The sequence below is a fragment of the Symphalangus syndactylus genome, chromosome 4, assembly GCF_028878055.3.
Source record: "Symphalangus syndactylus isolate Jambi chromosome 4, NHGRI_mSymSyn1-v2.1_pri, whole genome shotgun sequence".
NCBI lineage: Eukaryota > Metazoa > Chordata > Mammalia > Primates > Hylobatidae > Symphalangus > Symphalangus syndactylus.
The window spans coordinates 36460476-36483922 of NC_072426.2; the positions used below are offsets into that span (position 1 = coordinate 36460476).

Here is a 23447-nt window from a genome sequence, read left to right on the forward strand (position 1 = left end):
TGTCAATAGCAGTAAGAATTGGAATAGCGCCAGGTATATAAAGTTGATGCTTTGCCGTTGGTTGGTTGCTAGGAGCACGGTGAAAAGTATAAAGCTTTGAGAAAAGAATGTCTAATGTAATGAAGTAACAGGAGGAAGCATAAATCATTGTGAGAACCTCACATATTGACATTATTTTGCTTAAATTGTTTCAAAACTAGACATCAAGTTTTATAACATGAGCACATTCATATTTGCTTTAAAAAAAAAAGAAAGAAAACTGTATGTTGTCTTTGAAGCACAAGGGACATTGTGTCTCAAACTTAGCCTTCATACATATTTGGAATCTTTTAAGTGAAAATCTTTAAATGTTTGTTTCTATTGGCATCCAAATGCATTTGCCCTAATACGATTAAGAGAACTAAAGGGCAAAATACTTGGCAGATTTTTCAGTTGAGGTAATTAGGTGCAGGAAGGAACATGCATATTTTTTCCACTAGGCTCTATAAAATCCTGGGGCGAAGGTTTTTTTTTAAAATATTTTTTAAAAAAACTTACTGATGTTAGAAGTAGATTATAGTGGTTTTCAGTAAGCATAATAGTGTGATGTTTCCGAAACAAGCCTCCCCTCACCCCAAGAATGAAAAAGAAAGTTACATTTCTAAATTGTTGTGTGAGAGATAAAAGCAAATTTCTCCTCTGGAATTTATGTTTTCAGCCTCCGTGCATTTGGCCGCCATTATCTATTTTCAAAAAATAGCATTATAGATATTTGAAAGTCAATGCTCCATTAATTCATTGTGTTTGCTATTTCATGCATCTCTCTTTGTACAAAGACAACTTGAGCAACGTGCTATTCAGAATGAAGGCCTGCTCTTACCCTTTCTCCCTGACCCCTTCCCCACCCCCAGCCCAACTCTGAGGATTAAAGCAATGGTATACAGTTACTGTTTGAAAAGCTTGGGTGGAGTCTCATGTTATAATTACAGTTTCTCTGTGGAATTCTGTTTTGGACTTTGAAATATATAAATAAGTAAAAAATTGACATTGAGAGAGGTTAACAAAACGTGTAATTATGATATAAGCACAAGATTAGAGTCATTTTGGTTGAGCATTACAAGCAGTGTACTTTAGGTATTAACTTTTAATAGGCAAAGTTCTTTTTATTGAAGTTGAAATGAGGTTTAGTAATGTTGGGTCTCTTATTCCCTTTGAATGTTTCATTTTAAAATAGGCATTCACTTTTTTTGGTATAGGAGAAATTGAGGAATGGGATGACATTTTAATAGAATATCATAATTATGGTTTAAAATTTCAGTCTTGGTTACTAGCAATTTATTACAGATCATTTTCTGTTGACTGAAATCAAGTAATGTATATATAACCCAACCAGCTATAACCAACTAGAGTGTGTTAGAAGAATACTCCTAGGGATTTGATTTCTTTTTCTCTGTGGGTGTGGTTGAAAGAAAATCTTTGTTCCAGGAACACTTTGTTTGTCTTTTACAAAACAAATGTGCAATTTATTCATTCTTAGATTTATCTGCTTTCCCTATTATGAATTGGAAGGGGGAAAATATCTTACAGAGCATTTATTGGCAGCCCTTGTTTCATGGGTAACTTTGCACAGGAGTGTTTACTTATGTGTATATGAAATGCGTGAGCAAGAAAGAAGTAGCTGAGGAATTTAAATAATTCTTGAAAGGACTGTTTGGCTTTATTTGTTTCCTGGTGTACTACGGCAAAATAAAACATGCCAGCCATTGAACACTTTAATATTTTTATAGCTGTATCAGAAGGAAGTTAATTTAATGCAAAGGCTTAGGAGGCAGTTTTAGGATCACAGAATTTTAGATCTGGAAAGCTCTCCCCAAACTCAAAATTTTATACTCCGTTATACACACCTTTCAGATAAAGTTGACCATATTTTGCCTTGAGGAAAAAAAAAATGTTTTCACCAATAAAATAAACTACAAAGAAGAGACCTGGACCCAGAATGTTTTTACTCAGTGAAACTTCAACCTAGCTTCAACCTTGGCTTTTCTGGGTCCCACTTTGACTCTGTATCTTTCCCTTTTACTTTTCACTTAGAATATTTTGTAAAATTTCCTAGGAGTCCTCAAGGTCTCGTGGGCTTTCTCCAGTTTGGTAAATATTAAAGGCAACTCCTCTGGGGATGTCTAATTGCAAGGTTGGAAATCTGCCTCTGTCCAAACAATGCCAAAATTCTGGTCCAAATGGGTGGTTCTGTTCATAAGCAACAAAGTTATCATTTGCGTTTTGGCCCCACCAAGCATTGCCACAATAGACCAAGCCCCAGCTGTGCCTGTAGCCTCTTAGTGTGTGGAAGGAGGTTGATGAAAGGTAGGGGTTCTAGGCTGGCAACACATAGAGTTGGGACTATTTCCTATCACATGCATAGAAAGTAGAAAGTTAATGTATATGAATGATGTATCAATAATGTTAAATCATTACAGTGGGAATTGCAGTGTTCCAAAATAATAAGTAACAAGCTAACCTAAGGAGAGTAGAATTCTGGCTTCCAACTGGCTGAATTCTAGTCTTCCATCAAACAGAAGTCTTATATTTGACTTGATCAAAGGCCACCATCCTTGTCCCTAATAGTGTAAACCAGTTAAATCTCTGTTATTATTATTACTATTATTATTTGAGACATTTTATCCTAATGAAAAGTCCACCAAACTTGGAGTTCAAAGATTGGGTTATAAGTCCCGGCTACTCGGGAGGCAGAGGTAGGAGGATTGCTTGGGCCCAGGAGTTTGAGTCCAGCCTGAAGAACAGAGAGAGGCCCATCTCTTAAAGAAAAAAAAAGAAAAGGAATGGGTGGTTATAGTCTCAAATTGGGGAATATTAACAAGTAGTAATGCCACTAATAGGGTTGTTGTGAGGAACAAAAGAGATGTGAAAACACTATACAAAAAAACCTTTGTAAATTTTAGTGTTTTATTATCAGTACTGGAAACAGCATTAATACTTGCTTTCTAAATGGGGAAACAGTCTCTCTGTTTCTCATATTTTTAGTTAAGAGGGCTTTTAAAATTTGCTGTCTTCTGTGATATCTGTAACAATCCTGAGAAAGTGGCAGAGAGAAGAGAATTTGGTTCTTTGTTCTATGTACTGGGGGGTTAGGAGAGAAATAAGAATTTTTTAAAACTCTGACAACTGAAAATATATATATATATGTATATATATTTCAAAACCCAAACTAATGACCTTACTTTAAGTCTTCGCAAAAAAGTAAACTCAGAGTTACTGGTTTCAAAGTTTAGTGTGCATGAGCTATTTGCGATCCTTGTTCAAAAGGTAAATTCCTAGACCCCAGCCTTAGAGATGCTAAGTCACTGGTTCTCGATGGCACAGTATCTGATTCTGATGCAGACAGTCCCAGGATCACTATTAGCAACACTGTCTCCAGAATGCACGGACAGTTGTAGGAGTTGAGAGTAGGGGGAACTTGCTCTTTTTCTTCCAACAGAAAGAGAAGGATTCATGACTTGGCTAGTGTTCTGGGTACTGCGTGATCTAAATGTTTTGAACTAGGATAAGGTGGAGAGAAAAAAAAGAGGTCATTTCTAGGCACAGAAGATTGCCAGGGAGCCGACTCCGTCCAGAACAGAGAATTGGGAAGCAGTTAGAGATGGCATCATCATGAAAAATGGTTAGAGAAAAAAACAAAAGGAGAATGAAGGGATATGAAGGAAGTGAAGTGGTCCCAAGAGTCCAGGTGACATCTTCCATGAAACTTACTCTGAAGCAACTGTTCATTCATACTCCTTCAACCTGAGAGCGCACACATTTTTCTCCATTTTATTTCAAGAATACTTGGAGAAATTGATGCACCTTTACCCCCATCATAGAAAGCTAATTGCACAACCAAGATAGAATTTTGGAATCAACAGGTATTTACAAGCACAGTATTTACTATGTATGGGAGACGGTATTAAGTGCTATGAACTTGCTATGAGGGGTAGTCCTGGCACTTCATGGTTATATGCCTCTCTCTCATTAACAATGTCTTAGACAAATCGAGTATCATACAAATCGAGTGTAATAATACAATTGACATGTTGGGGGCTGCTTCTTGAAATAGCACTTAAAAACTCTGGAGAACTGACCGCATTTGAATATTTTCACTAAAACTTTTTGTGCTTTAGCTGTATAAAAAGCACAGTTTTGAACCCAGAGTTTGAACTTAGCGTCTTGGTCTGCTGTAAAAATCTCAGATGGGCATGTCTTGGGACATATATCAGCATCTCAAAACTAGTTTGCACTGGGGGACTTGCCTTCAAGGTAAACATATTTCCTTTTAATTAAGTGTGCCAGCTGACAAAGCAGCTATACACAGACCAGGCAGGAGTTGAAGACGTGTACACTGTTAAAAGATGTCATCTTGTAGGCAGCTAAACATCTCCATCCGTGGAAAAGCCGCCAGCCTGAGGAACTAAGTGAACATAATTAGAAATACATCTGGGTATTGGCCTCCTATCTGAAAAGGTCACATGCACACCTTCCATTGGTACTGGTTATGTTCCATCATTATGTTCCGTCCTTGCTCATTCGTCTCCCACTGGTTACCAGATGGCCATGATAATGTTGGTATCCTTAACAACTGTCTAGTGCAATTCCCTGCAGCATGGTAAGGGCTTGAAATATTGAGTGTTTTCCCTTTGGAGAAGCAAGTGACATGTCTGGGAATTGCTTACAACCGCTCTGATGGGGTGGTTGTGGAGTGATGGCAAACTGGGTCATGGAGCCTAAATTCAGCTTGATGTTGTACAGGTGGAGGCCACCAAAGCACGGTGTTTGCCATTTCTCAAGCTTAAGATGAAGGAAGGCTTCATGGTGTTTACAAATAAGCACAAAATAAAGTGAGGTATAAATAAGCATTAAGATAATTGTAAGAGGAAGCTTCGCTAAATTTGCTGAAGTGTTCCCCTGAGTTAAGGTGGTTTTGATAGAACTCTCTCACAAGGATGCTTAGGGAGTCCTCCCAGCATGGTTCTCTGAGGTGTGCCAAGTTACCAGATGGATTTGACGAACATTAAAAGAGAGGGGGTATGGGTATGGGGAGGGTGGAGAAGGTGGTTGTATCAATCAAGTTGGGCTAGATCATGCTGCAGTAACAAATGATCCCCAAATCACCATTGCTTTAGAACAACAAAGGTTTATTTCCTGCTTATGTTATATGTCTCTTTTGGATCAACCAGGGGTTCTGCTTCATGTTAATTTTACTCCAAGACCCAGACTGGCAGAGTTGCCACTGTCTGGGACATTATAGATGGTCACAGCAAAGACAAAGAGAGATTGTGGTCAGTGGCACACTGGATCTTAAAGCAACCACCCACTTCTGTCATATTTCATTGGCCAAGGAAAGTCACAGGGCCGCTGGCCTCCAAGAGAGTGAGGCACACAGGCTTTCCACAGGCCCAAAAGGAGAACAGGAAATAGCTGCTAAACAGCACTGATGACCCCAGAGCAGATGGTGATGCATTTTAGACCCATTGGACATCTTTGGGTCCAGATGACGTTTTCAGAAGCTCCAAGCACTGAAAAGATTCTACAGATGCTTGTCGACTTTCTATGGGGTTACATCCCAACAAACCAATTGTAAGCTGAAAATATCAAGTCGAAAAGGCATTGAATACACCTAACCTACTGAACACATAGCTTTCCTAGCCTACCTTAAACGTGCTTGTAACATTTGCCGTAGCCTACAGTTGGGCAAAATCATCTGGCAACACAGCACACTGTAGAGTACTGGTGTTCACCCTCTTGATCTCGTGGCTGACCAGGAGCTGCCACCCACTGCCCCTGCCAAGCCTTATAGGAGAGTGTCCTACTGCATATCTCCAGCCCAGGAAAAGATGAAAATTCAAAATTCAAAGTATGCTTTCTACTGAATGCATGTTGCTTTTGTACGATAATAAAGTCAAGGAATCTTACGTGGAACCATCGTTCAGTTGAGGATCATCTGTATAATCCAATATAAGAGCAATTCCAAACTAGAAATAAATGTAAAGAAGCCCAGCAAAGTTATGCCTTTCCCTGTGTTGATGATGACTTTAATGCTTCAAAAAATGAAGATTCTTTCAAAACAGTTTTTGGGTCCTACTGCTTGCTGATGACACAACCATTACTTACTGTGTCTAGAGGGCCAGCCTACTCTTTTCTTTTCTCTACAAGAAGGTCCACTCTGCGGGTAGCCCCAAGCGTATTCTGTGGGGCTGGATGAGTGAAGTGGGGCTGGGAGGATGCTGGCATCCCCCAGACTGTAACAAGGATGAGGGTCTTTTTAGTCCCAAACCAGAAGTGGTTATTGAAATTATACCATGGCCATGAAAGTTCTTTGTCAGAGGGAAGAGGGTAATGGAAGTGTTTTCTCGTTTGTCTAGGGGAGGACGAGGAAGAAACGAACGTGATAGTTCTCAGCTATCCCCAGTACTGCCGGTACCGCTCGATGCTGAAACGCATCCAGGATAAGCCATCTTCCATTCTAACGGACCAGTTTGCATTGGCCCTGGGGGGCATTGCAGTGGTCAGCAGGAACCCTCAGATCCTGTACTGTCGGGACACCTTTGACCACCCGACTCTCATAGAAAACGAGAGTATATGCGATGAGTTTGGTGAGTCTTTTTTTTTTTCCTACCTGATACTTGTGCGTGTGTGCCTAGTTGTTTTCAGTTCTTCTGAAGAGCGGTGATGGGGAACGGGGCTCACTTTCACAAGCCCCATGTGCTACCCCACCCCTCCCATCCCCCAAATTATTGCAGCATAAGGCGTCATTGCCTCCTTCGCAGCCTGTGTTTACTATGAGTAAGAGATGATTATTTAGAATTTGTTGTTCAATGTAGAGTCTGAAATTGCTTGGTCGACCTTGAAACTGGACTTTAGGACAGGAAGCTTTCATGTTAGTTCTCTCTCAAAAGGCTTTGTCTATTCAGACGCTTTTTTATTTAACCAGTCACTCTCTTTTCATTGCTATAAGGTATTGTAAAAATGCACTAATGGTAACCACTTCAGTAGTAAACAGTGGATAGATAAATAGATAGAAAGAAAACAACTTCAGTACTGTATGGTGGATAAATAGATAACCACTTCAGTACTGTACAGTAGATAGACACATAGAGAGATGATAGATAGATGATAGATGATAGATAGATAGATAGATAGATAGATAGATAGATAGATAGATGTCCATGTCCTGAATTTTTCATACACTCATACACACACATTCACATGCACATGCATATTGTGCCCACCAAAGATGGTTACATATCTTAATCTGCATCTCTGCCTAGCTAACTGGTCACGTGTCTCTACATGTAGACAGAAGGGGAGGAGAAGAAGATATCACATCACCAGTTTGGGAAGCCTTACACGGTGCAGTAGATGGCGAGATGCAAGCCAAGATAGTCGTTCTCTTATATTATCACTTTCTCATCTGTTTGTTGAAGAGATTGGATCGTATCAGTGGTTTTCAGCAGGCTGGGCAGGGATGTCAGAATACCCTGGGGTAGGCTTATCAAACTGCTTGTGTTCCTGGGAATTTCTATACTTAGAGGCGTGAACACCTACTGCTCTCCCCCTACCCCTTCTCTGGAATCACTACCACAGAATGCTGGGATGGCTGAGCCCTGCTGAATCCGTCATGGCTACCTGGATGAAGAAGAGGTTGAGACCCTTAGCCTGGAGAGAGCATAGGGTCCCTTTGAACTGAAACATTCCTTGATTTTGTTGGCTGACGTTTTCCTGAGAATCACTAGTTGGCAGATTATCCAGATTCAGGTTACTCTGCTTATCCTTTGCAGACCTTGGTATGGTTTCAGGAGTCTGCTATGGCCTCTTAAATTTGCTTCTTCATGATTCCAACAGCCCTGGTGCTGCTGCTGGAGAAATTTTGCAAGTAGATATGTGAACAGAGGCGGGGTGAGGATGAGGAGATGGCATATGATGATCAAGAAGGAAGGGAAGAGAGAGAGAGGAAGGGGAACCAAATGATCTAAGTCCATTAGATTCTAAGAGCCATGATGTTTTTTCCCTCTAAATTGTTTTTTTGGATATCTCTCACAACTCTGGCTTATCAAATGACTGTCATTCTGTAAGAGGGCAACACTATTTGTATTTATTTTTTTCTTCTTCAAAGAAATTTATTTATTGTCGTATTTTTAGTATTCAAATATCCTTTGACTTCAAGTAGATAAATGTATGCAATACATTTTTTTACAATGCCCTCTCTTTTCAGATCAGCATTTACAAATCTTCCCTTTTCAATACCTGTGTTTGAGTTTTTCTTCCACATGCTCGGCTCCCAAACGTTGCTTCCTGCTTGCCGCTCAAGAGGTCTCTAAATTCCGGACACAGAATAAAACTGAAAGCATGTGTTCCCTCATTTAAGAGTGTTCAAAATTAGAGTTTCACAACGTTATATGAGGAAAAATATGTTTTAACCTTTTTGGCTAATTTAAGAATTATTAGTCATTGAGTTTCAAAGCTGTTGCATCTAGAATTGGTAATAGAAAGAAGTTCCAATTTAACAGCGATCACAATGGTTGTTAAGAGTTACTAAATTAGTTTTAAATGTTCTCACAAAAACAAGCATCTGACTTTTGAATGTTTTCCTGAACTTTCTTCTGGTATAGCTAATTTTAATGCTGTTTTTCTTCTCCAGCCTCTTAAAGTGGAAGCTTTCTTTTGGAATAAAGGTACTTTTAGAGACCTTCTAGATGGCTAGTTTAATAATTAGAGTATTAGACTTTTTTTAGTTGTTTGTACTTCAAATAGTTTGTACTTCTTAAAGTCTTTCATGTTAGTAAGTGGACCAAAAAGCTTATTTTGAGCAGATTTGAGCAACTTCACTAACATCCCTCCCCACCGTCCCACTTTCGGTCACAACCTAAATTTCCAAAGAGCACACTTTTAAATCTCCAACTGGTTGCATTTGAAATTGACACGGGTTAAAGTGTTTGTTAAAATGTGGCATTGAGTTTCTCCAACCAACTAACAGTTGGTGGAAGAACATAAATTTAATTAGTGACTAGCATTAAACAAATGTTCCTAATATTAAACACTGCCAGATGACTGAAACACTTCTGTCAGATTACCGAGAGTGCCAGGGGGCCCACAGATGAATTTTCTACACAGTATATATTCTGTACCACACGTTTGGTGACTTCAGTAATTGGTCAAATGTAATTTAGGTAACAGTATGCCTAGGCAGTAAAAATCAAATTTTATTGGCCATATCACCAGGTGGATGAATGGTAGAGCTGATGGCAAAGAGTTTATAGCATTTAGCAGCTACACCTTTGACACATGAAATTCATAAATTGCTGTAAAATACCTCCAAGGCCCTTCTCAAAAGGACACTGTTTGCTTTCCTATGATTGAATAATGTTTATTTTATTAACTAATATACTTTTTGCTTTCTTCTATTAAATGTGATTATGGAGTGGGGGGTGGGAGGAGGTGTTCAAAAGGTAAATAAAACTTGGTTCTTGCTAGTTTTGAGAATTTAAAATCTAATTGGGGAAGACAGGATTAACACACCTGAAAGGTTAACTAATGTTACAAGAAAGTCAATGATTAAGTATTTGATGAGTGTTGCAGAAAGCAAGTGTGGTAGGAATTTAGCAGTGGGCTGGGAGGTGGATGGAGATGGAAATCTTGGTGAGGGGTCAGGGAAAGCCTCATGAAAAAGGCAGAGTTTGATCTGGTTTTAAAAGATAGGGAGCAGGTTAATAACTACTCATTTCTAATTTAAAAAAAACTATTGGAAATGTCTAAATTGTTTAAAACTCATGTTCTGACCTTCCATTTTGGGTAATGGCTGCCTTCACCCTGGACTGTTGGTCTGTCTTAGGTTTGTTCTGCCTCTAGTCACTATCCTTTGGGTGGGTTTCATAAATGGCCTGATGTCCTCTCTACCTGTGGGACACACATGTGACTCAGTGACCAAGCCTGGCAAGAACCCAGGCTGTGACTTTGGAGCTGAGGCTGGCTTTCCATCTTGGATAGGAATGAGTCTAAGTTTTCTCTGTGTGCCGTGGAGCTTACCTGCATTCCCTGGATTCATCTCTGAAAATAGACTTTGCATTGTGGGATGACCTTGCCCAACTGCCCATACACCCCTGCTCCCCCGCACCAATCCCCGCTGCTGTTTTAATGTTGTCCACTGAATAACAAGTTTAATTAAACAATAAAAGTAAGGCTTTTAAATCTGCAATGAGTCCCTGTAAATAAATTCTCTGTGGAATTTTATGAAGCTATTTAATGAAAAGTTTGATTAGAAACTATTAAAGAAAAATAGAATAGATGAAATTCATCATTTAGTCCAACATTACAGTAGTGTCATTTTGATTTTTATTTACATTGAGATATTCAGAATTGAGTAAATATATCCTGGTTTTAATTAACTATCCTCCTTACTTGGAAAAGGTTATTTTAGGCTTGAAGGGTTTTGATAGCATACCATCTGCTTTCTTCACTGTATTTTATTCAGGTCCCTTCCTTGCTTACAGAGCTGTGCAATGTCTAAACCTATGACATAAGCATAAATTGAATCGTATTAATGGTAGGTGATTGAAAAGCTTCAGTCTCGACATTCTGCTTGCATTCTTCCATCTTGTCAGTTACACTGCTCTTAAAGGCAATATGCTCTTTTCTTAGCACAAGAGAATTGACTATTTTTAAAACGAAAGCAACAGACTCCCCATTAAAGCATTATGAAAACTCATTGTATTGCACATGCAATTAGGAAATGAGCTTGTAATACCAATGAGGGGAAAGTGATGTGAATGGCAATTTTTTCTTCATAAGAATCTTTATTCTGTGCATAATTCCTGCCTCCACTGTCCTGTTAGAATAGCCTAACATCAAGCATTCTCCAACAACCCCTACCTTGCTTTTACCTTTGTAAATGATTCCTCTTTTGTAAAATGCATACTGTCATTTATATTGTATTATTTTCTATGCCATAGAAAAAACAAACACATACAAATATTTTAGTCTATTTTTGTTGTTAGAACAATAAAGTGTCCACCACTTTGTAATGCACAGTGTTTACATGAATATCACACAGATTGATTTCACATGTGTGAAGTGTTGACAGCTAAATCCAAACAGAGGCATACTCAGTACGGTAGATAAATGGATAACTTTAAGGTACTGGCTTCCATCAAAGATAGGTAAGGCAGCTCAATATACATAAATGAGATGAAATCAGTTATTCAAGGTGTGTGGGACTAAATGGCTTAAGAAATGGTTGACTTAAAAAAAGAGATACAGTTTATTTTGGTCTGAGGTTTGAATTGCAAAGAAGCATAAGAAGTTGAAGTTGTGCTTCTGAGTCTTTTGGCAATTGGGGTGTGTGTTGGCCTGTCATCAGGTGTTTGGTCCATGTGTAGACACCGTGAGCTCTGATCTTCAGGGAGAAGGGATTGGCTATGTCAATATGAAAATACACATTCTGCAGGGGACCAGAAAGGAGGGACAGCAGGGTATAGTGAAAGAGTGCTAAGCTTACGGGCAAATAGCTCAGGTTTAAATCAGGGCTCAACCATCTGATTCTCTATGCCTCTGGGCAAGTGACATAAGGTCCCTCACTTGCCCCATCTGTAAAATCGGGTAATAACAGCCAACTTGCCGGACACAGAATAAGACTGTGTTCACTTGATTTTTAAAAAATCCTCTTGATAAATGAAGATTCTCTACTGTTTCTATCAGTCATATGTCTTGCACAACTCATACTCATCCAAAATGATCTTGTTTTTCAATCATGAAGGAACCCAATTCCCTAAGGCTCCTGGGGTCTTACTATAATAGAACTTTAATGGAAAAGAAGAGTTTTCTACTTTTTATGGTATGTTTTTAAAGAGGCTTTTCTATCTCTGTACTGAACTTTCCTGTCCTGTTTTTCCTGTGGAGTGAAATAATGACATTATGGACAAAAGAAGAAAAAGAAAAGGGGGAGAACAGAAGAGATGAAAGGACAAAACCTTGAATTTTTATGAAAGGAAATTCAGGACGTATAAAATTAATTTGAAACATAAAGGATGAGCTGGGCTCTGCCTCTTCCTTTCTGAACATCACATGTTTTGCTGGAAATGAAAGGAAAGGCCGTTGTTTTGTTAAGGATCATGGGAATTTGTAAGTGAGTAAACATTTTTTTCCCTGCCAAAGTAGGTTTCATGGTCACAGTGGATTTCGATGATCAAATAGCTTTGTTCCTGGCCCCTGTCCACATTCATACTTTCTCTGCCTGCCTGCAGTGCCCACCGATCTCCCAAATGATAAGGCAGACATTTTTCTTTCATTGAAGCTAAGTGGAAAAGGAGTTGTGCGTCTTGTATATTGCTGTATATGCAGAAGACCTTAACCTTCAGAGATCTTACTTGGAGGACTGTTTTGTTTTGGAAATTTTCTAGAGGTTTTGTTTATCATTAAAGAATGGTCTAACCAGGCTGGGCATGGTGCTTCACACCTGTAATCCTAGCACTTTGGGAGGCTGAGGCAGGTGGATCACCTGAGTTCAAGAGTTCGAGACCAGCCTGGCCAACGTGGTGAAACCTCTTCTCTACTAAAAATATAAAAATTAGCCAGGTGTGGTGGCGAGCACCTGTAGTCCCATCTACTCAGGAGGCTGAGGCGGGAGAATCTCTTGAACCTATGAGGCGGAGGTTGCAGTGAGCCGAGATCACGCCATTGTACTCCAGCCTGGGAAACAGAGCAAAAACTCCATTTCAAACAAACAAACAAACAACAACAACAAAACAATGGTCTAACCAAGTCACTCCTGACACTTTCTCCTTGTTGCATGGGCTACCAAAGTGAAAACAAGGAGAACATTAAGGTCATCATACGGCATAGTAAACCAAACCCAACTCAGTGCTGGTAGAGGTGTAATGGATGTGCTCCGTGATACATGTAATGATTAAAAGATGGACTCAGCTTCTAAGAGAGTAAGACAAAAGTAGAGCAAGAGAGAAGACCTCCTTGGGCAGAGGCCTCAGAAGCTTAGAATACCATTTCTCTTGGGAAAATAATTTTGTGTGTTGCTACTGTAAATTAACTTACAGAGTCATAATATATGGAATGGCTAAGATTAGTGGATTTCTCTTCTATTTTTGGAACTTGAAAGGAGATTTAAAAATAACTCTGGACACCTTTTGTAGCTGAGTGGGCTCAATGGGTTATTAAAAACTATTTGGGCCCATGGGTACAATAAACTTTTGTTCACCCCGTAAGAAACGATTTGTGTCTATATTGACTAATATTTCACCTAGCATTTCAACTAGAAAAGCGAGAAAGTTATATCCCATTACATTAGCAATATCAACATATTTCTCTCTAGGGTGAAACTGACATTTTTATCAATTAAAAAGCACACATGCCTGCTGCAGGAAAGAACCAGGTCATTGAAAAATCACAAGCAAAAGTGCTGGTCTGGGGTAGCGGTGGTGGAGAGAGATTCAGAATAAGTCTGTGTTCGCTTAACTTAAGCAGCCTCTTTGGTAAATGAAGATTCTCTGTAATCCCCTTTGTTATGTCCTGCCAGGGAACTAGATGGATATAAGTTCCTTGGACTGTAGGTGAGGCTGTCTGGAGATGCTTAGAGCCTATTGCAGTGCCTGACACATGATAGGCTCTCATTCATTCATTCATTCATTTAGCCAGTGTTTATTCCACAGCTATTATGTGTGAGGTGCTGTTCTGATCTATGAGGACAACAGTTGTGAACAAGACAGAAAATGTCCCACTTTTATAGTATATGGAAAGGGGAGTGACAAAATGTGAGATCACTGTGAACCTGACCTCACAGGTATTGACCTCACAGGACTGTTGTGAAGATTAAATGAGCTAATGAGTAAAAGCACTTAGGTGGTCCACGTAAGTACTGTTTAAATACTCATTGTTAACCTACTCTTCTTGTGCCTCTTACAGCACCCAACACAACCTCAACCACATAATGGGTCTGTAGTGGTTCCTCAGAAAACTCCCACAAAATTATTTCGTATTGATACAGACTGCTGGGGAAAATGAAGTATGTCATTTGCTATTAAAAATCATTCCACATCGCTTATTCCAGAACTACTTGTTTGTTTGTCCCTCTGCATGGAATGTATATCCTCAGATATCACCGATCTGGCTCTTTCCCAGATCATTTGGGCCTTGGCTCAAATGTCTCCTCCCCAGGGAAGTCTTCTCTGACCATCCCTCTTCCACAAGCCCAGCTCTATCCCATCACCCAGTGTGTCATTATCTTTCTGTAACTCATCATTATCTGAAATTAACTCCTATATTTGTTTCTTTACATGTTTACAGTCTGTCCCGCCCCCTCCACCCCCCCTGCCCTGCAACACACACACACACACACACACACACACACACACGTACTGCCACATAAGCTCTTTGTAAATGTATATAGGGATTTTCTGTCTTATTCACAGCCATGTGTGCAGGGAACAGAGCAGAACCCAGCACATAGTAGATGTGTAGTAAATATTGGTTACATGAATGGATGGATACGTTTATAGTGTATGTCAGTATCATTGCTATCCCCTGTTTCACAGGTAAGGACACTGAAGCACAGCAACATTTCATGGCCAGCAATTGGCAAAATCAGCATATGTGCTCAGTGTCCATGCTCTTTGCACTTTTACATTAGGCTGCCTCTCAGCCCAGTCCCTGCTCAGAAAGAGCTCTCAGACTTCCTGAGATCAGGCTGATGGAAAACAGATAACTGATCACTAGCTTTCTAGATGATGAATGTACAGTAGATTTTGTAGGATTTAAATAGAGAGATTGGCGTGTTGGGAAGTGGTTAGGAAAGGAATAATCACAAGGATTCAAAATCTGAAACCCACTGGACTGGAATCAAGAAACCCTGGTGCCAGCCACCAATACCCTTCATTTCTGTTATGCCAGCCTCCTTGCTTCAGCCCTTGCTGTCCTTTGGTCTGTTTTTAACACCCCAGCCAGAGCGGCCATTTCAATGCTCAGACCTCCGGTGGCTTCCCATCTCATCAGAGAAACAGAAACGAGGATAGGGCTCTTTAAGAGCTCAAACTATTTAGAAGTTGAACGGGGCAGATAGTGAACTGCTCTGTGTTCTCATGGACTCTGTAAGACATGGGGTTTCCATGCTGACAGGACTTTCATTATACACCTCTCCGTAATTTTCTGCTTAGAATGCATTGGCTTTCCCAACTTGGCATTCTTCTTTAATGAAAAAATTATAGGTCTAATTTCAAAAAATGAAATGTATGCAAGCTTTCCTGCTTCTGTCACTTTTTTATTTCTGTAGCACATAAATCATTTCCCTTTTTAAAATTAAATTTCGCTTGCCATGATTTGGTAATGGGTTTTCAAAGGAGGCAGAGTAGCCAAGCTCTTGGCACAAGAGCCAGTTGTACTGCCTGCTCAGGAAATCTTCTCATTGCTGGCTGGCGTGGGCCTTGATTCCATCATCTGGGCTTTATGTTCCCTTAGGAAGTTGCCTAGAAATTCTCTCGCTAAGAAGCTCTTCTTAGAGTGGCTGTTTTGGCGCTCCAGGTGCCATCTTGAAGGACTAAGGAACACAAGGGGTTCGGCAGAAGAAGATTGGTGCATTCTAATGCTCCTTGGGTGCTTATACATTCATTCCTTGGGCACCAACTATGTTTAAGGCAGAACTCCAGGCGTTGTTAGGATACTAGTGTCTGCTCTCTAGACAACTGAAAAATCAAGTTGTCTGAGATAGGACATGGAGCAAGAGGCCATTACAAATGTTCTTTGCAATCCTCTTAACAGTCTTGCATTTTACCCATGAGCAACCTCAGAGAGGTTAAACAGCCTCTGAAGGGTCGTAGACCTGGCATGTTGCTGAAGTAGGGGTTAGCAAAGCAAACCCCCACACACCCTCAGGTCTACTGACCCCAAGGGGCATGCTTTTCTACCACAAGTGCAAGAAGCCTAGAGCTAAGAGTCAGGAGTTATGTTGAAGTTTAAAGGACAGGATATCTGCCAAAGCTTTGTCCATGGGAAAGTTTGTGGTATAACAGACACTGCAAGGCAGTTGGCTAAGGGCAAAGTGAGGAGGTCAAACCGTAGGTGCCACCAGAGTTAAAAGATGCATAAAAGAGGGCCCTAATGTCAGAGGAAGCCTCTTAGAGGAAATGGATCTTCAACTGGACCTTGAAGGACACAAAAAGGAGGAAGTTATTTCAGGTGAGGAGGTGGAAAATACTCTGGACTTTGAAGCTCAAAGAGATTGTTTCCTCTGCCATATTTAGCTTTCTGCACAGACAAAAAGCAGCCTCCACAAGCAAAAACTCTTTTTCTTTTCCTAGAAGATGTTATAGTCCCCCGAGGGACCGAGTAATTGTGAATCCTCTCATAGACCCCCATCATGGTTAGAACCCAGGGGAAGTTTCTTGGAAGAAAAATCAACTTGTTTCTTATTAAATTGGATCCTTCCCTTGGGCCTATGAGAAAGAAAAGGAGAGAGGCACCAATTTTGCAGCAGAGGTAAAGGAGTGAGCTGCCTGCTTGGTTTCCTAGCTGCTTAATGGGCTGCTTCTAGGCTAAAAGAGTCACTTCAGAATAATCATCTTTAACATTTTGCTTCTTGTCCCTTATGTGTTATTCAGTACTTTTCCAAAGATGTTTTTCCCCCTCTGCCTGTTATTAAAGTTAATGGCTTCAGTTGCATTTCTCCTCACTAGACTCTAAGCTCCTTGAGGGGGTAAGAATCAACATGTTTGTTGAAATGATACAAAAACTCTGCTAGATCCGAGAGGGCTTCAAATCTCCATCATCTTATCTCATTTCCTAGAGAAGTATTTTGTGACCACAGTCTTTCAGCTTTAGCTCATTGCCAGTTGATTTCATTCTCAAGGCAGAGTGCCAAAATCAAAAGAACTGGGTTTTTTTCTCCATATTTATTTATCTTTTCAAACCAAAGAGACATTGTTCGTAGTCTGATCAGTGTCTTTAGCTAAAGATTGTTCATTTGTTAGGATGCTTAAAAGACCTTTGTAGTTCTGCACAACCTAGAAGGATGTCTTCCTTAGAAAATCAAGGAGCATACTTAAGTCAGGACAAATGGTAGCCTGTATCCAGAGGTCACTAACAACCTTTCCAACTTGTAACACAGATACCAGAATTCGCCGTGGCCAATCAAGAAACAGTGGTTGGTTGCTTGACAGCATACAGGGTGTTGTCAGGTTTCTAATTAAATGTGGCTCTATGGGTCAGGAATATAATATAGATCACAGTTCGGGCTGGAATCATATCGGAAAGTGTTAAGTAAAAAAGGCTTAGCCAGTATAATGTTCTCATATGGAAAACTCCTTGGTAGATGGTACTGATACCCCAAGGATCCTTTATGGATCACTGGCTTACTGCATATGATTGATAGTTGAGGACTTCTCTCGGGAGAGTTGCATGGAAGATCCTAGAAAGGCAAGTTCATAACACACAGGATTCAGCAGGACGCTTTCCTCGTCCCGTCCCAGGCATGAATATTGTATCTTTGAAGTAGGAGATCAAATCTTTTAACTAGGGTGTCACACACAGCACCAGAAACATGACTTTATCAAGGAGCTGAGTCCCGCTTCATTTCCAGGACATACCCCTTCAGAAAGACGATGGATGTTGGTACTAATTAGTTCTTTTGAGGTTTGTCTTTACTGTAGCACAGTTGCAAATACCATGCTCTAGAGAATGCATTTTATCCCATAGCTGTTGAAAGAGAGGAACTTGAAATGTGTCAGGACTAGAACAAATCCAGGGACTGTTATGGAGGCCCCAGGAAGTTGCCTTGCAGACCCTTGGTGCCAGTGTCACCTACAAGAGCTGAGGAGGTGGCCTCAGAGACATGGAGAGTTTGGCCCCGCCACTCCCAACCCTGGTAACTGCTCATCCCACCCTCAGTCTTGCCATAAGAGGAATGTCTTGTACATGCAAGAAGATGCCTCATACTTTTCAGAGCACCTCCACCTCTTCTGGCCTCTGCGCAACTCTGTAGAACTGGGAGAACAAGTGTCCTTGACCCCACCAGGAAGTTGAAGAAACTGGTCAGGTGAGTCAGTGGCTAAACGTTAGCAGAGTGTGAATGAAGCTAAGGGGAAACCACAGTGAGACTCGGGCACCAGCTACTCGGCCTTTGCTCTTAATGCCATCCCCCCAAATGTGGCCCAGTGGTGAAGGGCACGGCATCACAGCTGCGATTATATACAGCAAACCCTAATTAACCAGAATCTTCCATAAACCAGATGCTCCCCCTCCTTCATTCCCTTAGTACCAGATTTCAAGGAGGGAAAAAAAAAAAGTAAATAGTAAAAACGGCTTATATGTTTTTCAAAATATTTTTCTCATTATGAAGTTATTTCTATTATGAAAAGTACAAGTAGAGTAATAATAATAATTGCCACTCTTCTGTGAGCATGTACCATATGTCGGGCCTTATGTTAAGCCCTTTATATACATTATCTTGCTTAATCATTACAGCATCCCTATAAGGAAGCTCGTGTTAACCATCACTTCACAGGGGAGGAAAGAGCGGCTAAGAAAAGTTAAATAATCTCAGCACTTTGAGAGGCCGAAGTGGGCAGATCCCTTGATCCCAGGAGTTTGAGACCAGCCTGGGCAACATCCCTTCTCTACAAAACAAAACAAAACAAAAATTAGCCAAGAGTGATGGCACACGCCTGTAGTCCCAGCTACTCAGGAGGCTGAGGTGGGAGGATCATTTGAGCCCAGTACGCCAAGGTTGCAGTGAGCCAAGATCACACCACTGCACTCCAGCCTCCCAAGTAGCTGGGCGGCAGAGTGAGACCCTGTCTCTATTAAAAAACAAAGAAAAGTTAAATAAGCCAAAGTCACAAAACTAGTAAGTGGTCAAGCTGCATTCCAGTTCAGGTCTGTCTGGCTTCAAAGCTGCTATGCTTATCTACTCTGTTGCCTCCCTAAACATCATCCGCCATCTCATCAGTGTTATCGATTTCCCTCCAGTCTTTTTCAAAAGCACTTTCATTTACTTGAGAACATTTTATTTATGCAATTTTATATGTTAAATTTCTAGTTATTATAAAGCAAACATTTCCCCATATTCTTATAAACATTTTATAAACTCCATTTTAATGATTGCCTAATATTACATAAAATGAATTTATCACAGTTTACATAATTCTTTTTTATTAGAGGTTTAGATGGTTTCCTCCAAAGTTTTGTTTTGTTGCTGTTATGTATAATATATAATTAATACTATAACAAACATCTTTATACATAAAAGTGTCAGCACTTGATGGATTCTAGGAATCTCTTATTGCCAAGATTGTTTTCCTTCCAAGCAATAGCAGAGAAATCAGATAATCAGAGCCTGCTGTAGACCTAGGTATCTTCTGAGAACCAATGCTCAGAATGAAGATCCAGAGTTTCACCTGGGCTCCAAAGCACAACAGGAAAAAACTTTCTTCAGTGAATACTGGGCACAAGCAAGAAAGGAAGCTCAGGCGGTGATTTTCACATGTGCATCAATTTCCTGAAGCACTTACTAAAAATTTGATTCTTGGGGTCTGCCTCAGACCTTCAGGATTTGAATGGGTAATATCATGTAAGCCACTTTTTTTAATAGACAAACAAAAATTGTACATGTCTATCATGTACAGTGTGTTGTTTTGAAATATGTATACATTGTGGAATGGCTAAATTGACGTCATTAGCACATGCATTACCTCACATACTTAACATTTTTTTTGTAATAAGAATACTTAAAATCTATTCTCTTAGCAATTTTTAAGAATACATTATTAACTATAGTCACTATGTTGAATAAGAGATCTCTTATTTGACTTATGTAACTGAAATTATGTATCCCTTGAGCAACATCTCCCCGACTCCCCCAACTCCAGCCCCTGGTGACCACCATTCTACTCTCTACTCCTATAAATTCAACATTTTTAGATGCTACATGTAAGTGAGATCTTGCAGTATTTGTCTTTCTGTGATTACCTTACTTCACTCCACATAATGCCCTCCAGGTTCTTTTGTGTTGTTGCAAATGGTGGCAGAATTTGCTTCTTTTTTAAGGCTAAATACTATTCCATTGGGTATATATACCACATTTTCTCTTTTAATTTTTATGGATATATAATAATACATATTTATGGGGTTCATATGATACTTTGATACAAACGTAGTACTTTGATAAAATATGTAATGATGAAATAGGGTAATTGTGGTATCTACTACGTCAAGCATTTAGCATTTCCTTGATAAACTTTATTTTAAAATCTATTCATCCTTTGATGAAAACTTAGGTTGACTCACAGTCTTGGCTATTGTGAATAGTGCTGCAGTGAACATGGGAGTGCAGATATCTCTTCGACATATTGATTTCCTTTCTTTTGGCTATATATCCAATAGTGGGATTGCTGGATCATATGGTAATTCTATTTTTAATTTTTTGAGGAACCTCCATACTGTTTCCCATAATGGCTGTACTAATTTACATTTCCCTGTTACCAATATTTTAATCACACTTTATGCACACTTAAGATTGAGACTCAATACTGTAGGAATGCTGAAAGTTGAAGTTGGTTGCAGTGGTAATGGAGAATGCAAGTTGACAAAGTAATTGTTACCACCAGCTCCTCCTTCCATAATTGCTTCTGTTCGGGTGTGATGGAGGAACTGTTGAGCTGGTGCTGACAGGAGGCAGCGTGTGGTAAGAAGTAGCGGCTGAAGGTAGGGGGTATGTTCCTTGGGCAGTTGCAGATGGGTAAAAGGCTTTGCTAGGTAAAAGTGCAAAGCCCTGATTTTGGAGGTATATACTCTGTATGCTATTAACTACCAAGAAATTAAGAAAAAGCACAATGTACTGGAAAGGGCATTTGGGAGTCAGGAGAACTATGTTCTGAATATGACCCTCATACCAAATAGGGAGCTTCCATGACTCATTTAACCTCTCTGGGACTCCATGTCTTATGTATGAAATGCAATGTCAGACTGGTTTTTGCACTTTTTTGGATCTTAGGTCCATTTGAGAATCTGATGAAAGCTATGAATCTTCTCATAAAAAGTGCTTGCAAACATAATAAAAATAATAATGGCTTTGAACGGTGTTATTAGCAAAAATTGACATGTCAGGCAAATGCAGAACATTCTGCATCTATTTTCCAGGATTTGTAGGGTATATGAAACCTCAGATTAAGAACTCCTGGACTGGGTGGTCTTTAAGAACCTTTTGTGTTCTCACATACTTGCATTCCATCAATGAAACAAAAAAGGTGTTTCCAATGATTCTCTGTAAACGTTACACTTCATTAATTAGAACAACTTATTTCCTTAGAATTTTAGTTCATGAAAATATGAAAATAATGACATTAGATCATACCTTTTACTGAGCGCATACCATGTATCAGGCACTGTTATGTGCCTATAATTTGTGTTCCTAAGAGATAACCACTTAATGAAGTGTTAGTAGGATAAATACTTCAGCGAAAGTCTTATTGAAGCCAAATTTTTCTAGGATTTATTGAGCACCTACTATGTGCATTATCTCCTTGATTTTCACAATAATACTTTGAGGTAGGGATTGTTACCTTCTCTGATTTTACAGATGAGAAAACTGAAGCTCAGACCTGTTTAAGGAAGTCCTTCAACACAGCTACTTAAGTGGAGCTGCGATTCAAACCCTGCCCTTAAGCTGCAAAGCAGTGCTCTTACGGGTTGTGTTGTGCTTCTTTTTAGTAGCCTATCAACTGTTCTAATTCATTTAAATAATGATTATGAGAATCTGACTTGAGCTCAATGGAACTTTTGTCAAATATATCCAGCAGTGCTCCTATGGGGGAAACCGGGTACACTCTTCAAATTCACCTGCATAGTCTTTGCTTTTCCACCTCTGAACGGTGTGAAGTTTTTTGTTGTTGTTTTCTTTTTTGGGACAGTCTTGCTCTGTCACCCAGGCTGGAGTGCAGTGGCGCGATCTCGGCTCACTGCAACCTCCGCCTCCCGGGTTTAAGCGATTCTCCCACCTCAGCCTCCTGAGTAGCTGGGACTATAGGTGCCCACCACCATACCCAGCTAATTTTTGTATTTTCAATAGAGACGGGGTTTTGCTACAGTGGCCAGGCTGGTCTTGAACTCCTGACCTCAGGTGATCCGCCCACCTTGGCCTCCCAAAGTGCTGGGATTACAGGCATGAGCCACCGTACCTGGCCTAACAGTGTGAATTTAAACACTGTTATTCACTTCAGCCTTATCTGGCATATGTGGACCACTTGCTGTAGGTGAATTGTTCGACTGAGAAGACTCAGAGGATGACGGAGTTTCTGCCTTTAGGAGATTCAGCATTGCAGCTAAGGTTCCATCAGTGTGCATAGCTGGCTCTATTCTCATAGGTCAGTGTGCTCTTTGCAGTCTACTGTCCATAGGGCAAACTACAACCCACGGGCCATGTGCAGCCCTCATCCTGTTACAGAGTTTTATTGGCACACTGCCACACTCATACCCTTACGTCTTATCTATGGCTGTTTTTGTGCTATGACAGCCGACTTGAGTATGGCTCACAAAGCTGAAAATACCGACACTCTGATCCTGTACAGAAAAATGTATTGACCTCTGATATAGACCAATGAGGTACATTAAATTTAAGACATCATTTCTAAGACACACCATTTTTATATGTGCCACATTTCATATACAATAAAAAGCATTGCTGATTAACAACTGTAAAATGCCATCAGTTGAGATGCCACCAATTCTGGAGATATTGAAATGTGAACCAAACGGTGTATCTTACAATTGAAATTTAATACTTTTCAAAGTGATGTTTGAGAGGCATTAAAATAAAACCCTGTAAATATGGATTGTCTTAAAAACAATTTTAGGCTGGGTGCGGTGGCTCAAGCCTGTAATTCCAGCACTTTGGGAGGCCAAGGCGGGCGGATCACAAGGTCAGGAGATCGAGACCATGGTGAAACCTCGTCTCTACTAAAAATACAAAAAAATTAGCCGGGCGTGGTGGCGGGCGCCTGTAGTCCCAGCTACTCGGGAGGCTGAGGCAGGAGAACGGCATGAACCCGGGAGGCGGAGCTTGCAGTGAGCCGAGATCGGGCCACTGCACTCCAGCCTGGGCGACAGAGCAAGACTTCGTCTCAAAAAAAAAAAAAAAAAAAAAAAAACAATTTTACCCTGCCCACAAGTCAACCAGTCTGTTGCTCCCCACGAAACCTATAATAACAGACCATGTGATAGGACCCAGTGAATTGAAAAAGCACTGGCTTCTTGGCATCTGTCTTGCTAAAGACTGTTGCTAATAATGAGTGGAAGAAATATTTTGGCATTGTCCTCTGATACTATTTTCAACTCCTGTTAGTATAAATATTTGGGGTGCTTCAGTACAGTGGGTTGTGTGGCAGTAAAATTGTTAGTTCTTTTATCTTTGGGCTGGAATAGTTGAACAG

At 40.1% G+C, this 23447-nt stretch overlaps 1 protein-coding gene across 3 annotated transcripts in view; it reads left to right on the top strand.

The window, feature by feature from the left end:
* Nucleotides 1–23447, top strand: part of ARID5B (AT-rich interaction domain 5B) — a 195843-nt gene that overhangs the window by 91944 nt on the left and 80452 nt on the right. For 2 of the 3 annotated variants that reach the window (XM_055274423.2, XM_055274424.2), the window contains exon 4: nt 6393–6623. The exons of the other annotated variant lie outside the window; for it this stretch is intronic. In XM_055274423.2, the coding sequence (XP_055130398.1) occupies nt 6393–6623 (231 nt within the window). The remainder of the gene's footprint in view (nt 1–6392; nt 6624–23447) is intronic. 3 annotated transcript variants of the gene reach the window in all.